General features: G+C 39.1%; 1 protein-coding gene across 1 annotated transcript in view; it reads right to left on the reverse strand.

Annotated features, from left to right (window-relative positions):
• The window catches only part of si:dkey-233k19.3 (dynein axonemal heavy chain 11), a 55,149-nt gene that overhangs the window by 25,393 nt on the left and 13,950 nt on the right, over positions 1 to 15,806 (reverse strand). Inside the window, exons 31-55 of the mRNA XM_042489723.2 lie at positions 15,455 to 15,586; positions 14,273 to 14,433; positions 13,993 to 14,149; positions 13,744 to 13,889; positions 13,550 to 13,666; positions 13,326 to 13,464; positions 11,875 to 11,967; positions 11,595 to 11,789; positions 11,439 to 11,516; positions 11,213 to 11,345; positions 10,951 to 11,078; positions 10,491 to 10,639; positions 9,430 to 9,580; positions 9,206 to 9,337; positions 8,518 to 8,691; positions 7,738 to 7,942; positions 7,283 to 7,448; positions 7,041 to 7,143; positions 5,521 to 5,760; positions 5,274 to 5,435; positions 4,966 to 5,159; positions 4,472 to 4,634; positions 3,891 to 4,014; positions 3,590 to 3,732; positions 1,236 to 1,397 (exon numbers count right to left, since the gene is read on the reverse strand). Of these exons, the coding sequence (XP_042345657.2) occupies positions 1,236 to 1,397; positions 3,590 to 3,732; positions 3,891 to 4,014; positions 4,472 to 4,634; positions 4,966 to 5,159; positions 5,274 to 5,435; positions 5,521 to 5,760; positions 7,041 to 7,143; positions 7,283 to 7,448; positions 7,738 to 7,942; positions 8,518 to 8,691; positions 9,206 to 9,337; positions 9,430 to 9,580; positions 10,491 to 10,639; positions 10,951 to 11,078; positions 11,213 to 11,345; positions 11,439 to 11,516; positions 11,595 to 11,789; positions 11,875 to 11,967; positions 13,326 to 13,464; positions 13,550 to 13,666; positions 13,744 to 13,889; positions 13,993 to 14,149; positions 14,273 to 14,433; positions 15,455 to 15,586 (3,747 nt within the window). The remainder of the gene's footprint in view (positions 1 to 1,235; positions 1,398 to 3,589; positions 3,733 to 3,890; positions 4,015 to 4,471; positions 4,635 to 4,965; positions 5,160 to 5,273; positions 5,436 to 5,520; positions 5,761 to 7,040; positions 7,144 to 7,282; positions 7,449 to 7,737; positions 7,943 to 8,517; positions 8,692 to 9,205; positions 9,338 to 9,429; positions 9,581 to 10,490; positions 10,640 to 10,950; positions 11,079 to 11,212; positions 11,346 to 11,438; positions 11,517 to 11,594; positions 11,790 to 11,874; positions 11,968 to 13,325; positions 13,465 to 13,549; positions 13,667 to 13,743; positions 13,890 to 13,992; positions 14,150 to 14,272; positions 14,434 to 15,454; positions 15,587 to 15,806) is intronic.

Raw genomic sequence — 15,806 nt, forward strand, 5'->3', positions numbered from 1 at the left:
CAGAAAACATAATCACACTCTATTTGAGAAGCTGGAACCAGCAGATGCATTTTGTTTTAAAAAAAATACATATATTACATTAACTTTTGTGGTCTTGAGTGGTATCAATATTGTGTTGTTGTGACATGGGTGTTGTACTGACTATTAGAGTCTATTGCGAACACAGTTTGTTAGCTGACTAATGGCTTTTTCCCTTTTTTTATCTGGTTATGGTTGCAATTAGTTTTCTTAGTGTTTGTGAGCTGTTTAGTGGTAAGAAATACGTCATTTGTCATTTTTTATAATATCTTTGTAATGTGATGAGGTAATATATACCTCTGTACTTTTTATAAATGCTCTGAAGACACTGCTGTATGTTCATGCAAAACCAAAAACACAAAGTTTAAAAAAAATGCCTACAACAATTAGCAGATTATCAAAATTGTCGACAAATGGATTAATTGTTGCAGCTGTAACTACTATTCACATGCTCGAATACTATTTTACCACAGCCGCCACTACAATCATAACATAACTTCACCTCTAGCCACTAATAATATTAGTGCTGAAGTTGACTCTACAGTCTCTGCCCTACCATCAAGTATTCTTCAGATCATGCCTAACAACCTTAGTGATAATGCTCTAATCATACCATAACTTCTTAAGTAATACAGCTACTATTACAACACAATTTTTGCTGCGCATGAACTTCCCCACATGGACAGATGTACACGCACACACACAAACAGTGGAAAGAAATAGTCTGGCACATGTTCACATATGTGATGACACTTCCTGGTTGTGACAGCTGTGCCTCCTTAGAGGGTCGTTATGTGCTTAATCACTCTTCTCTCATTAACATAAATGATCCTGGGTTGTGATCATTCTACTGCTATGATGGAAAACAATGATATGGCTGCACTCACTGTGAGTCTCCAGGCATGTGTTCGGCAATTTGTCAGTACCTCAGTAGAGAACTAATGATGAGGGATCTATGGAAAAGTTAATCCAGCTGCACTGTAGTAATTACAAGGTGTTCATTAGAGTCTAACTCACTCTGGGATCAGAGGGTACATAGCAAACCTAGCGATAATACTGTACTGTATGTTACATCAATAGATGCATCTCTTTACAGGAAATACTACTATGTGCAATAATGTACAGTAGAAAGAAGGAAGCCACAAAATAACAATTTTGTTCTGAATTATAGGGGGAGAGACATGGTGAGATAAAGCATGTGGGTTAAAAGGCCTGACCTCAATGTCTTTAATCTCTTGGATGAACCTGTAGCTGACTGACTGCAGAGCTTCTGAGGTCCAAGGATGGAACCAGTCAATGGTGGTGCACTGAACGAGAGCAGGGAATCGACGGGCCCTAACACGAAGAGCGCTGCCCACAGGAGACAAACACAGTATCACCTACAAAGAAGGAAGCAGAAAGACAAAGTCACCCAAGCAGACATACACAAACAAGGTCTGTACAAACATGCATCCCTGTACTTGAGAATGACCAGATATAGAGCCAAATGCACATAGGAAAACCAACACGGGTCATAGATATTTCAGATGCATCCAAAAGGGAAACCCATAACTGGCAGCCTTCTGTGCCCCCACTTCCATCCCCTTGGCATGTACCAGGCAGCCACATTCCCAGTTGGCTGGAGCAGACGGTGACGCCACCAGAGGCCCTGGCGCAAAGATTAGCTGGATGGCGTACGTGTGTACTGAGACAAGAATTTCCTTCCTTTTAACCCCCCAGTTTGTCTGGCTGTTATTCCAAACCGTCAAACATATTTAATAACACTACACAACAGCTGTGCTTTTAATTTTGTAAACAAGCTTGAGTATGTGTAAAATTTTCATTAATTTCCTCTTGTCAATGTCAGTTGTGAAGGCATATTCAAGTGCAATTAAAGTCATCACGTAAAATAGTGATATGATTTGTGTTTTCAATTTGTGGTGGTCATTTTTTGTGTCCTCCACTTCAACAGCTAACTAAATCTGAATTATTCTTGCTTGTAGGGAAGTAAAATCCAACCAGTCAACAGACCAGCTTAAAAATTAACCAAGCGGCAACCTCCAGAGCTGAAAGGACTGCAGGTCCTTTAATGGCCACTTCAGGCTGGTTCCAAGAGCAAGGTAATCCCCATAGACACCAATGTTAAAATTCTCAATCTCAAAAAAAAAGTTTTATAAATAAATAAATAAATAATATTAAAAAGTGAGCATTCTGTGCTTAATTTATTTAATTATTATTTATTTAAAATGTATATCCAACATTAACCGATAGATATTATATACTGATTGACTGATTTACTGATTGATTGATATCATCTCCTATCTCAGCACCGGACAGTAGCTCCCTCTCCTCCTTGCTTTGCAAGCAGATAAGCAAGGGGAGCAGCCAAGCTCCGTGTGGGGCTCTCTGTCCTTCCTCCAAACCAAAGCAGGGAGTTTCTCTGCTGGAGAAACAGAGTGTGGAGAGTCAGTGATCCACCAAGGTGGTCCATTTTCCACTGAAGGCACGCATTGCTTGCACCGCCACACAACCGGTGTGTTCTGAGCATTAAAAGACGACTTGCACTTACTTCACAGCAGTAATATGTTTATGGCCCAGTGCAAAATGGTTTCTCTTCCAATAGCTATTTTTTCTGTATGGGGGATGGATTTTTGTATAACTAATCTGTTAACATTTTGTTGAGGTTTAAAGTTATTCATAATTAACAGCGTGGCCACTTCGAATGACAGATTGTCGAAATCCACAAACCAAGGGGTGACATCACAGTAGCTAGGTCCATTATTTTTAAACAGTCTACGGTATTCAGGGCTGCTGGATGTGATTTGACAGGAGGTTTTGGCCAATCACAGATCACAGGTCACAGATCACAAATGCAGATGCGCATGCACATCCTTTGGTGACATCCTGATTCAATGGCGGAAAATTACACAAAGGAAGCTGCTATTCCGGCATTAGTAACAACTACCTCCACTGCAAAGTAACCCAAAATAGAAAGATGAACTAATCAAAAAGAGAGTCTAAAGGAAAGTCTGATATTGAATGAAATAAAACACATTTCAATATGAGTGAAGTGTTTCAGAAATGGAGGCAAAATGTGGCTAATAACTTAGCCTTCTGCTAACCGAAGCCAAAGGCTCACAGTTGCTGCTAATTCAAGTTCATGCTGACATTGTTTGCCAGAGCCTCGGATCACACTGTGTCCACTCAAAGGGCTTTACAAAGCCCAAAAGAAAAATGGACAGTAATTCTCAAAGAACTGCTGCTATATTACTGCATTAGGATCACAATCTTGGATTGATAATTCAAATGAATGATTAGTGTTTTTACAGGTTACTGTATGAAGCTTGAGCATACAGGAGGACATAGCTATTTCCAGAAAACTGCCTACCCCAGCTTTAAGCAGTAACAATAAGATGTTGACAGAAATCATCTTACACAGAGTAGCAATGACTGATAATTGAATGCATTATCATGACAAAATCTGCTCCAGTGAAAGAGCAATTATACATGAGTAACTTTCATTCTTCAGACTGATAAGGCTAGAAGCACAGCTGAATAATGATGTCTTTAGAGGGAAAATCTTAGACTAAACTGTAAGCTGTAGTCGAACTCGATCAGTGAAGAACCTCCAGCAGTTCTCCCTGTTGTCCAGCAGTCCGAGGGCTCGGACCTCAGCTCTCACACTCGACACAATACCTTCAACCTCATCTTCACTGAAGAGCTCGGGAATTTCTCCTAGAGGGAGAGGCACAGTCATAATCACACATTGAAAAATATTCACTTTTAATACAATTTCAGAATGATTTCAAAGGCTGGATAAATTAAATAATTGATTGCGTAAATTTATGACGTAGATGCAGCTAAAACACAAGAATGTGGAGTTTTAATCCGACCTGATGAAAGTAAGTCATTAATAATGACCAGAAACCGCTCATCAGGTATCTGTGCATCAGTCAGGAGCAGAGCCACACGCTGGTTCTGCACGCCAGTCTTCAGGAACAAGCCTGCCAGATCCATCTAAATAAAATCACACATGCTATGAATTGACAATGACTGTATAATGCTCACACTGATGTGTCCAGAAGAGAACATCATATCAACAATAATCAATGAGATAACCCAAGTCCCATGAAAACGCCTTGGATTTTTATGAGGCTATTAAATGATTAAATTGACAAACTTGCCTCATCAATGAAATATTGAAACATTTCCCACTGGCTTTTAAATAGTATCTGACAAGTATTTCCTGCATCACTGGGGAAGCTGAATAAATGTGAATAACATCAATATCATGCATGTGGCTAGAAGGAAAATACTCTAGAGTTGTTTTTTTAAAGAAACCCTGACTTAAGTGTATTGTGAATAATTGTTAGTACAGACAGGTCACTTAAAGGCTATACATTTTCATAAAACCATATCTGATGACTGTGTTTGATGCTCTGTTTGGCTGTAAATTTTTAACATCAATATTTACCTTGAGGTCCTGAATGCTATAACCCTTACTCAGAGTGATCTGGAAGACTTCCACAGAGGATATGTACGCAGCCAGACGAGTCAGGCTCTGCTTCCCACTGCCCCCGACCCCAACCAGTAAGCCATGACCCCTTGGAGACTCCAGGATACGACTGATGCGACAGCTGGTAACAACACCATCTCTGTTATGCCATGAAAAATCTCTACTCCAACAAATATCATAAATCTATACAGACTGTCTTCAAAAGTCTTTATATGTAGTCTCCTTAACAGCTGCAAAGAACAACATTTTAACGTTTAACATGTCTTTATATTTCATAAAATCGTTCTGTACTTTTCCTACTACTTGTATGTTGTTTAATGGCTCTTTCTTCAGTTGATGTGTGTTTAGTGTCTTTAAAAACCTTTCAGGAACATTATTAAAGGAAAACATTTTATTACGTACACTACAGAAATTATCATTATCATAATTACATGCAAACCAGCTATACTTACACATGCTGCATGGCATCTTCAAACAGCACCAGATTCATGGCTGCATTGAGCTCATTGTAGCTCTCCAGGGCATCTGCAAGGATGGACCTGAGCACAGCCCAGTCTGTGATAGGAGCATAGGAGGCTTCATCACCCATTTGGGCAAAGTGGCAATAGAGGAGGGGCTGCTTTGTCACCTTTTTGTCCTCCAGTCCCTGGAAGAAGACAAGCATGATAAATCATTGAAATCTTTCAGTCAATGTTGTAAGCTGAAGGTGAAGAGCAGCAATTCATACTGTTTACACCGTTTATCAGAATCTGTATTGCACCTCAAAGCATTCATGCACGGTCTCCATCTGGAGCCTCCGGAAGAGCTGCAGGTCCTTGACATCTTCCAGTCTGTCTGAGTACACTCTGCAGGACTCGTGGAGCCACAGCAGTGCCAGGTCAGTGCTCTCTACCACATTGTCAGGCCCAGCAAAGAGGATGCCCTGAAAACCACAAATAATCATGTGAATGTTTACCTTTTTATTAAGAAGTCAAAGTGCAAAAAAAATTGCTCACTATGAGTACTACCTGAAAGACATTGGACAAGTCACGCAAATTAAATGTGTGGTGAAATTTGATGGCAGTGGGCAGAAAGCTGTGAGCTATCTTGTGATGAAGCATTATGGCAGCTTGGACCACAGCTGCAGCACTCCTCTGAACCAGCGGATTGAAGGGCTGCTGCCTCAGGTGGCCACATAGGATCTGACTGAAGATTGACATCTGAGCCTCAGACGAAGGAAAGTTCACCGCAAACACTGAGAAGTGTCTCTGTAGAAAGCAAAGGCACAACTACATGTCAGAAAATATACTGCTGTGTATAAATTTAATTATTAAAAAATGCAGGTTAAGCAAACAATTCTACCCCCAAAATCTTCAAATACACCACTGGAATTTTGAATTAAAAGTAACTGGTCTAGAAGTAAAATGCTTTTTGGTAGTAGCAGTTCCCACATCATTAAAATACATCCTCATCATGCTGCCACTCGAGTATAAAACATTATGTTGAAATCTTTTACATGTTTTAGATTGTGTTCCAAACCACACAGGAGATTTTAAGAGATTTTCTTGTGGGATCGTAATTGCTGCTTCTTCTCCATGCTAATCCCTTTCTCTGCGAACAAGTAAGTGAAATGAGGTTTTGCAGATAAAGGCTCACTACAAAATACATCAAGTCAAAATTCTTGACAGCATTTTGAATGGATAAACTCTGCCGCTGTCATAGACAGCTTTAAAATAATGTGAACCCTAATTCACACGTATTTTAATCCTCTGAATCCTGAGCAAATAAGCTTGATTTCTTCCAAAGAATAGGTAGGCACACTAGTAAATGCTCATATGAACGTTTATTCGATTACCTGCAGGAGGTTTTGATATTAAAGATATCACAGACATTATCTATTCTTTGACATCTGTTTTTGCTTTGTCCAGCTTTAGTCTTTATTACTTTTGTATGTGTGCGCTGCTTGAACTTTTCTCCTTGATTTCTTTCAAAAACACGTGAAGAAGGCAATGAGCAACCATAGAAAAAATTAACCAAAAGCTAGCTAAAAAAATAATAGAAAGTACTAGAAAATAATAAAAGAGAAAAAAGAAAGTAAAAAGGAAATAATTGGCCTAGAGTAAGTGCTTAAAAAATTATAATTCTATAACATCATTTTAAATATGCAATTATAATTATTATAAAATTAATTTCCCCCCAGACATTTTTCCCTCGCTTTAAAAAAAAAAATCTAAATCTACTAATTACACACAATTTGTGAAAAATTTCTTACCAAGTTGCTCATTGCCTTTTCCCCCATATTTTTAAAAGAAATCAAACCAAATTGCTTGGAGTTCAAAGGTTTAAAGACCTGCAAAAGGTGTCTGAAAGCAGCATGAGAAAAGTGGTGTTCATCCAGGTTTTAAAGTGTTAATCTATTCTTACTTAAAACTGTCCTCTTAAAACCTTTAAAGTTTATAGAATAGCAAAAATAATTATGCTAATGGGTATGCCTGTTTTAATCAAACATCAGAAAATAACATTAAGAGCAATTTACTGGGAAACATACTTGAAGTCTGGGATTGATAGTGAAGCTCCCAGCAGTTGGATTCATACAGGCAACATACTGAGTTTTGTGTATTTCTTTCAGGCTTAGTTTCTGTCTGTCGTACCTATGGAGAGCAAGAAGGGACAGCCTGGTTTAATAAGCAGAACACACCATTGTTTGGCAAAACGTTTCATGTGGTGGCATGAGACACAACACACAACGGAGCAAAAAAAACTGGTACTAAGTGTACGGTTTCATCTCACCAGTGCCCATAATCCAGATGCTGACGTATGAGTGTGTGAGGTTGAACTGTTCCATAACTGTCGACAGCTGGCATGTTGATATCGTCTATAAAGTAGACCATCCTCCTGTTGCCTACAGGGGAGTAGCTTCTGCCTGCTCTTTTCTCTAACTGTCGCTCAAGAATCACTACAAGAGAGAGCAAACAACAACAATAAAAAATATCAACAAAGCAACAGTTACCTTTGAATACATAAAAAAATACTTTTTTAAAGAGATAGAATAATCTTTCACTTGTAAATCTACATTTGGAAAGGTGGGGATGTCATGTGAAAAAGATAATGACCTCAATAATTCGTGTGGGTGAAGATTTCTCCCCCTCCACTCTTCCTGAATCTGAGCATTACCAGCAGATGGTGCTACAGTTTACTTGTTGTGCTCCACAGTGCTAAAAAAACAATCACAAAAACCCACTCACCCTGCAGCATGAGGGAGGTAGTGTAGTAGTTGAAGGGTACTTTTGTAGTCATGTAACTCTCTGGCAGACAGTCAAACTTGTTCTTGACAAGTGCAGTCTTTCCCACTCCAGCATTCCCCACAAGCATCACTGGCTGTCTCCTCTCTAGCAATAAGTCCATGAAGTAGCGAAGACGCACAGTCTCTGCTGTGTGTACCAGAACAGCCTGCAATCATAGAAGCAGCAGGAAGACAGAGAGCAGAAACATACATAGTTATTATGGCTTTCTTTGAGTGTGATTTATTGACAGACATGTGTTCAGTGAATTGTATGTGATTTATAATTTCTTGTATTTCCCCAGTACACCACAACTATTCTGTCATAATAGCATCATTTGCTCAGAACAAAACCCCACTAATTATGGCTCAGCAAGAGCCTTTGGAGCATTCACAGCTGTACGCAGGAGAATAAAGAAAGACAATAGAGCGTGGGTGATAGCTCAAGCCTTGTTGCTCATGCCTTCACCCCCACACAGTCTAGCATGGGGTGTAGTAGATGGTAATCAAACACAGTGGAAAGCCTATCATCCATTCTAGCACCCCTGCCATAACCTCGTGACTGGACTTTACCCTCTCTTATTATGTTCACTGAGGCATACACACATTTTTAATATGACTGTATTGTTCATTTTTGGTTATTTTTCTTTAAGAAGGTTGCTTGTGATCATATATGTGATTATTTGTCAAACTGCTTTGAAAAATCTCTCTCTCTCCTACATTTATAGCAGCTTAATGTTCTTACCTGCAATGGTGTACAAGTTTCCATTTCAAACTGAGGCACGGTATCACTCCAGGGCAGGAACCGTCTGGTGTTAGGATCAAGGTAGTAGTCAAACACTGTCCCCTGTGCTGGTAGCTTCACTGTTTTCATTTCTTTGGTCCACCACTGACTAAACTCCACCCGGTAATCACAGACCTGGACAAATCATTGAAGATATAATATCATGCATTAATACATGTCATTAAATGGGCAACCCACCATTAGTCCAAATCATTGACAGTTAAGCTTAAATTATTCTCAGGCACATGACACTCTTGACATGTGTATCAGCAAAAGGCACTATGTTGTACCTCAGCCTATATTTATACCTTCATGATAGAAATACAAAGGCAAATCAAGGAGTATGCGGTGTGAAAAATGAGTTTACTTTTACCAGGAGTATTAACAATCAATCCTATAACATTGTCAAAGAGTCCTTGATGTTGCATGCATATTTTTCTATGAAAATGCATAATTTCTGTCGAGGAACAAATTAGTTTTGGGCACCCAAGAAATAAAACCAAAGCTTTATTAGGACACAAACACTTCTGCAGAGTATGTCACTGTCATGGCAAAACTCATGCACCAAAATGGTCCTTACAGTGGATATGGAATCAAAATTGTTATACCATGCACAATTCTATCCCCTTGAATTTAACCAAAGTCATACCTGATCTTGGTACAGGGCCCCACCAAAAGCCCAGATGCAGGCGAAGGTGAAGTAGGTTTCATAGAGCTCACGTGGAGAGTCAGGTGGAATATTCTCTGGTGTTAGAAGGCAGTCAAGCAAAGCGCATAGTGTCTAAGCAAGAAGAAAGTAATTGTTTTACTGCAATTTGCTGACTGTATAGGCATACAAAAGAAAGTCACTGTACATGCTTGTGTGTTGTGTACCTGCACCATAGAGTTTTCTGGGATAGGAGTGATGGTCTTGAAGGTGTTCCTCATTTGTTCTAGACAACGAGGAACATATTTTTCAAACAGTATAGTGAGGTGGGCCCTTTCTGTCTGGCGTTCTCGTTGGTCAATCCAGCTGGCAACATACCTGAGCAGGAAGAAATTGTTTTATTTTGCTGATCAGGATTAGATCCTTAAGATCCTTAAATCTCCCATTGTCTTTTGAGTGCAATACATTTTCACTGATTTAGGCTGGGAACAGGATTTCCGTTACATAGTAATTAACATTTTTTAAATGGGGGAAATCTGTTGAAGTCCAATATATTTAAATCTCTCAATTCATGATTTCCGGTCAAAATAATTCACTTTACTCTGCACCTTTGATTTTAAGTCAGCAGCTTCACTGCTGCAAAAAAGCACAAGAAGCAGAATAATATGAGCCATCAATAAATTACAGCCATTATTTTGGTTGTTTTTAAAGAGTTTTTAATGTTTTAAATCTTATTTAAGAAACGCCTACAGTGAACGGAGACTATTTGATTTCAACAGCAATATGCCATAATTAAGATGTTATGAGCTACTCAGATCTACATCTATTTTTCTGTTTGTTTGTGAATAGCTTTTATTCTGTTTTATTTTATCTGAGAAAATGTAGGCCGAAAGCTGAAGGAAATTCTTTGTGTTTACTTACCAAACGACATAAGTAAGCATATTTATTTTTTTAGATATAAAAAAGTGTTGTTATGTGCGAGACTCTATTGACGGGACTTGTATTCTGAATATGTTTTAAAGCAATCATGCACATTTTACTAATAAATTTCAATAAAGCCTGCCTATCAATCGCTTTTAAGAACATAAACATGTATAATATTTGACCGCAATGTCTCCCATTTGAAACCCTGAGTGTGAACAATGTTATGGAGCCTTAAAGAGTTTAAATATGGTTATTTCTGTGCAAAAAAACAAAACACATAATGCAAAAGATAATACAAAACAGAATTCTATGGTAAAACTTAAAAATGTGTTTATATGATGTGAATACAAACTGTGCGACTCACGGGTTCCAGCCCAGGTCCTGCTGGTTAACATAAAGAATTCCTGCTCTGGACACAGTAGCCGGAGTGGCTGTTCTTAGGTGACTGATTTCAAACACCAGTCTCATGGATGGAGTGAGTGGCACACGTTCATTACTGGCCAGAGTCAGGACCTGAAATATGTTAGAAACAACATGGTTCCAAACGTCACAACATTTGCATGGTCAATATGATGGACAAGTATCCACCCAAACGATAGGGAAAACAACTTCATATCTCATCAGGTTTGACAGACTTGCTTTAGAATATTTCAAATACACAAGATCACTGTGACATGATTCATCGCTCTGGAAAAAGACCTCCAAGTACTCACACTCCAGGAAGTGATTGCTGAAGGAGGGGGAAAGGAACATCTTTTTCTATCTATACCACCTCTGTTGCTATGTGTTGTACAATAGTGTATGAGTGAACAGGAGGGAGGTACCTTGTTGTCATCCATCACTGTGTTGAGTGATTCAATCCACATCGGATCAATGTCTCCATCCAACACAATCCACTTAGGTCCTATGTGGAGGATGTTTGCTTGCTCTCGCATCAGTGATGAAAGCAAACCTTACATGGAGATTGAAGAACACAAATAACAACTCTGTTTACAAAGTATACACACTGTCTGCACCTAATAAGAGTTAGCACTGGTTCATGAGTTTTAGAATGTGTTATTCTCATTTAAAACCAGCTCCGTTTACCATCTTTCCACTCTCGAGTTGCATGATGGATAAAGCCGAACAATTCATCTCTGTCTACTGCCTTTGGATTGAGGTCATTCCACACAGGCTTCCTTTTCAAGTTTACATAGGTTTTATGGAGAACTGTCAATATCTGTTGAAAGGATATATACCTGACATTCAAAATACTTTACAAAAAACAAACTGAGCATTTACTTCCACATTTTTTAAAGCAGTAAAGTCTAACCTGGCTTTTTCCAGTCCCAGCATTTCCAACAACAAAGACAGAATGACGTACTGCCATGAGTTCCTCCAACTGAACCACCTGAAAAAGTTAATATTTAGAAAAAGAATCTTTCGTTCTCTTTTTTTAACTACTGACCGGGTATAAATCATGTCAAACCTTAAGAATGAATGTCTCCTCAGGCTGGAGTCGGAGCTCCAGTGTGGTCTTTCGGACGGCCTTCTCAAAGTCACAGTCCCTCTCTCTCTCCACCTCCAGGCCTGGGAACAGATCTTCCAGCAGACCCAAGAAAATAGTCACATCCTCTGTGACAATTTTAGGCATATTGAAGTCCCTCAGTGCACGCATCAGCACCTGGAAAGTAAATTGCACTTACATATTATATAAGATAATAAGTCATCATCTTGTGGCTGTGAGATGACATACACATGTAAGTTACCTGATCCTCTGGTCTACTCTTGTCTCTTCTTTTCAACGCTCCTGCCACAACTAGAACAGATTTGACTGCACGCAAACCCCAATCATAGTGGTCCTAATGGACAGGAGAAATAGTCAGAAAAGATGTGTATTCCTGTCTTTATACTTGCCATAAATCACATCATACAATGTAGTAAAATGTATTGAAAGGTTTAATGCATCACTTTGCTCATATATCTAAAAAGATTTATTATTGATTATCACTGTTCTGATTCAACATTATGAAATGTAACAGTGCTCTTAAGGGCATTAAAGGGATAGTCAGGATTTTTTGGTGGGTTTGTATGACGTACTTAGCCGTAGTCAGTATATTACTCACAGTGGATGGTAGTTGGCATGCCCCAAGTTTGGAGAAACAGACAGGTATACCTGCACAGAAGCTAAGCAATGTACTGCTGTGGAAGGGGGCAGCAACAAAATGTATTTTAGCCACCTAAAGAAGTCCCAACTAAAAAAAATCAATATCATTTTAAATGTGCGCTATATTTAGAATATTTTTACCGCTTCAGCTGGCTGTCAGACAGTTCTTTCGGACGGGGAACTGAGGCCATTATATCCATCTAAGCTCTCTTCACAGCCGCTAGACTCCACTGGCAAAAACAGTAACTTTAACTTGCAGAACATGGAGTTGCTGGTTTAACAACAGTGAGCCACTGTAGCCTCTAGTGTGCCGCAAGAGAGGATGAAGAAGTTGAGCCAGCCAGAGCATAGAGTAAATAGATACAGCATAGAAGTTACATTCAAAGTGAATTAGTTAGTGTGTATGAAACATGGCGATGGCAGAAGCTCCAGGAACACAACCGTTATCCCCATCACAAGCAGCTCCTGGAAAGAGGCAACGTTCCACAGCAAAGAAAAGAAGCGATGCAAGAAAAAGCCGAGGAAGATGGGGTTTGATACTGAACTCACATTTCTTTTGGACTGGTAAGTAACATCTAACATCAGCTATTTACCGAAACATATCTTTAGTGTACAGTAACTAATAATGACACAAACTATAGGCTTACAGTTCTCAATAAACTTTTCAAATGGTGTGATTTGATTGTTTTCTTGTTACAGTGGCATTGCTAAAACTGAGTGAGTAAGCTATAAAGTAAACTATACACAAACGCCACACATGAAGATCATAAGATAGCAGCCTAATTTTGACCAACTGTATTCTTGCTCTACTTTCAGTTACAAGTTGCCCTTATTTATGACTGATGACTGTAAATTGTGGTTGTATGGACACAGTAGTAGACCGGCATTTAAAGGGTGAAATACTGCCCCCCATACAGTTGGACTGGGTGGCTGGAACTTACATAATGAATCTTTAAATCAAGTAACATTTATTGTAAAGTCTGTCGTCTATTGTAGGAAATACAACCCCACTTCTAAAAATCCAAACTATCCCTTGAGGTGTCTTTTTCCTACCTGCTTAGAGAGTAGTTCTTTGCAGAGAGTGTACAGAGTGATAAACTTCCTGGCTAAGAGCTTAGCACCACGGAAGCCCTCTGCCACCAACATGATCTCACAAATAAGCTCCGTGTCAGGCACAACCATGGCACAGGGTCTACAGCAGGACACAGACAGTGCAAACAATAAACTTCATGCTGAGGAAAAGCACTCTATAACTAAAGTTACTTTATTACTCTCACCTGAAAAGAGCCTTGAGGTTCTCAGGTAGCTCCGTCCTGCCGGCATAGCCCGGGTTCATAGTGATGAAAATCCCCACAGAGGGCTTCAAGACAATGTCTTTATCCAGGAACAGGAACCTGAGATGTTGCATAGAGTTAACTCATTTTCACTGTTACAGTGTGACGGCTTAATGTATTCAGCTTTAACTGGTTACCTTTTCTTTTTAGAGCGAATGGCGTCCTGTATAGTTTTGACCTGCACTGCTACAACTGATAGGACATCCACAGCAATACGATTGAACTCATCAAAGCAGCCCCATGCTCCAGTCTGGGCCAGACCCTTGTAGATATTTCCAATTGACTGAACATAAACAAAAATTACATTTTGCATTTAAACATACATCATCACTGAAACACCTCATTAGGACATACACTGACCAGAGGGAATAATTATGCGGGCTGACCTTGTAGTCCATCTGTTCAGAACAGTTGAAGATGTATACCATGACGCCCATGGCTCTGCCAAGATCCTTTGTGGTCTCAGTCTTCCCTGTTCCAGCGGGACCTGCTGGAGCTCCACTCATGGTCAGGTGGAGTGACTGAGTTAAGGTGATGTAGCATCTTAACATGTCCATAGCAACAGCACAAAGAGAGACATGAACGTGTTGTTTAACAAATGTGGAATGCAACAATGTGTTAAAACGTTACATGCACAGAATAATAACTGATAAGCGGCAGAGTTACCGGTCTGTAAGGGGAGTGATGACTAGACGTGGTGTATTTCCAAGATACTCGTATGAGTAAAGGAACTGAGCATCACAGATGTTAACGAAGCAATGGTGCTGCTGCTCATGCCAGCAATGTCGGAGCTGGGAAAGCCACTGGAAGGCCTGCGAGGTGGTGACCTGTGAACACGCTGCTGCTATTAAACTTTGTCAGACATCTTATGACACAAGAGATATGGACAGCAGGTAATATGTTGATGATAGCTAGTTCAAATATTGTCTGGTTTAAGTTTAACGATACAATTTATTCCACAATCAAAAATACAATACAATTTTTCTTTTACTTGTAGTGATATTTATCAACTGGGCAACTATATCACTTTGCAAAAGTAAGAATGGATCTACTCATAGACAAGAGGCTTGTGCTTATGACAGCGTGAATTGTAAACATTAATGGTATCCTTCTCAGCTGAGCTGTAACATTAACCAGCTCAGTGGTGCACGGTGAGCTAGCAGTAGTTACACGCATCCTTAGGTGGTGATATGGTTTGTGCGTGTAGTTCAGTAGAAAGAAAATACTCCAACATGAAACTGCTCACAACAAGATTGGTTGGATTATCTTGAGTGACGGGGTCATGATTTCTGGAAAGAGACTTTGCTGCTGAGTTTTTGAAATTGATTTTTTTAGCACTTTCAGTGCCACAAACTAAGTGCCATCTAGTTCCATTTCATTCAATAGAAGGCAGACATCTCTACAGCTGAACGACAACTACAACTCAAAACAAAGCAATCTGGATTGATAAACAGCACTACAGGTAAGAGGAAAAACATGTATTGTTTTATTTTGAGTGAACCTTAAGAAATCTTTAATTTAGTCTGTCAATTTGGTGAAATGGAGGGGGTTGCATCGTGCAACAAAAATTATAAAAAGATAGGAACTGTACTGGTCTTATCTAGGTTTGTCATGCTATCTTAATTCTTAATTCAAATCTTAACTGCGAATACGGATTGCAAATGGGCTGTCACCATATGGGTTGTGATTTTCTGTAAATTATATTCTACTCTTAGAAACGCAAAATTAAAACAACAACGATATGCTCTTATACACACCTACATGATGTGAAAACATATTATACTGTCAATAATATATTATTTGTACTAAAGGGTAAAACTGATTATTGGATGATTCAGTTGTGATTACCTTTTGGGCAATGAGGCTGGCAACAATGTCTCTGGCATGGACATCAATAGTGCATAAAGTCATGATCTTCTGTCTGTCACCTGAGCTTAGCTCTCCCAGCAGCATGCCGATCAACAAGTTGAGTTGAGAAATCTGGAGGAGTAAAAAAAAAAAAAACCAGTGCAATGCTGAGAAAATTGGACAGAAGTTAAGACAAGAACGCCAATTCAAATTTACACATGAGACTGAATTGGTAACAATCTGATCTGAAACTGCATGGTTCAAATTTCTTGTTCACTATTATTAAGTATTCAAAATCATTAAAACTTTAGTCCATACAGAACAACATACACATTAGATATATGAATGTGAT

This window comes from Plectropomus leopardus, chromosome 11 (assembly GCF_026936395.1).
Source record: "Plectropomus leopardus strain MGB_pleo_1.0 chromosome 11, ASM2693639v1, whole genome shotgun sequence".
Taxonomy (NCBI): Eukaryota; Metazoa; Chordata; class Actinopteri; order Perciformes; family Serranidae; genus Plectropomus; species Plectropomus leopardus.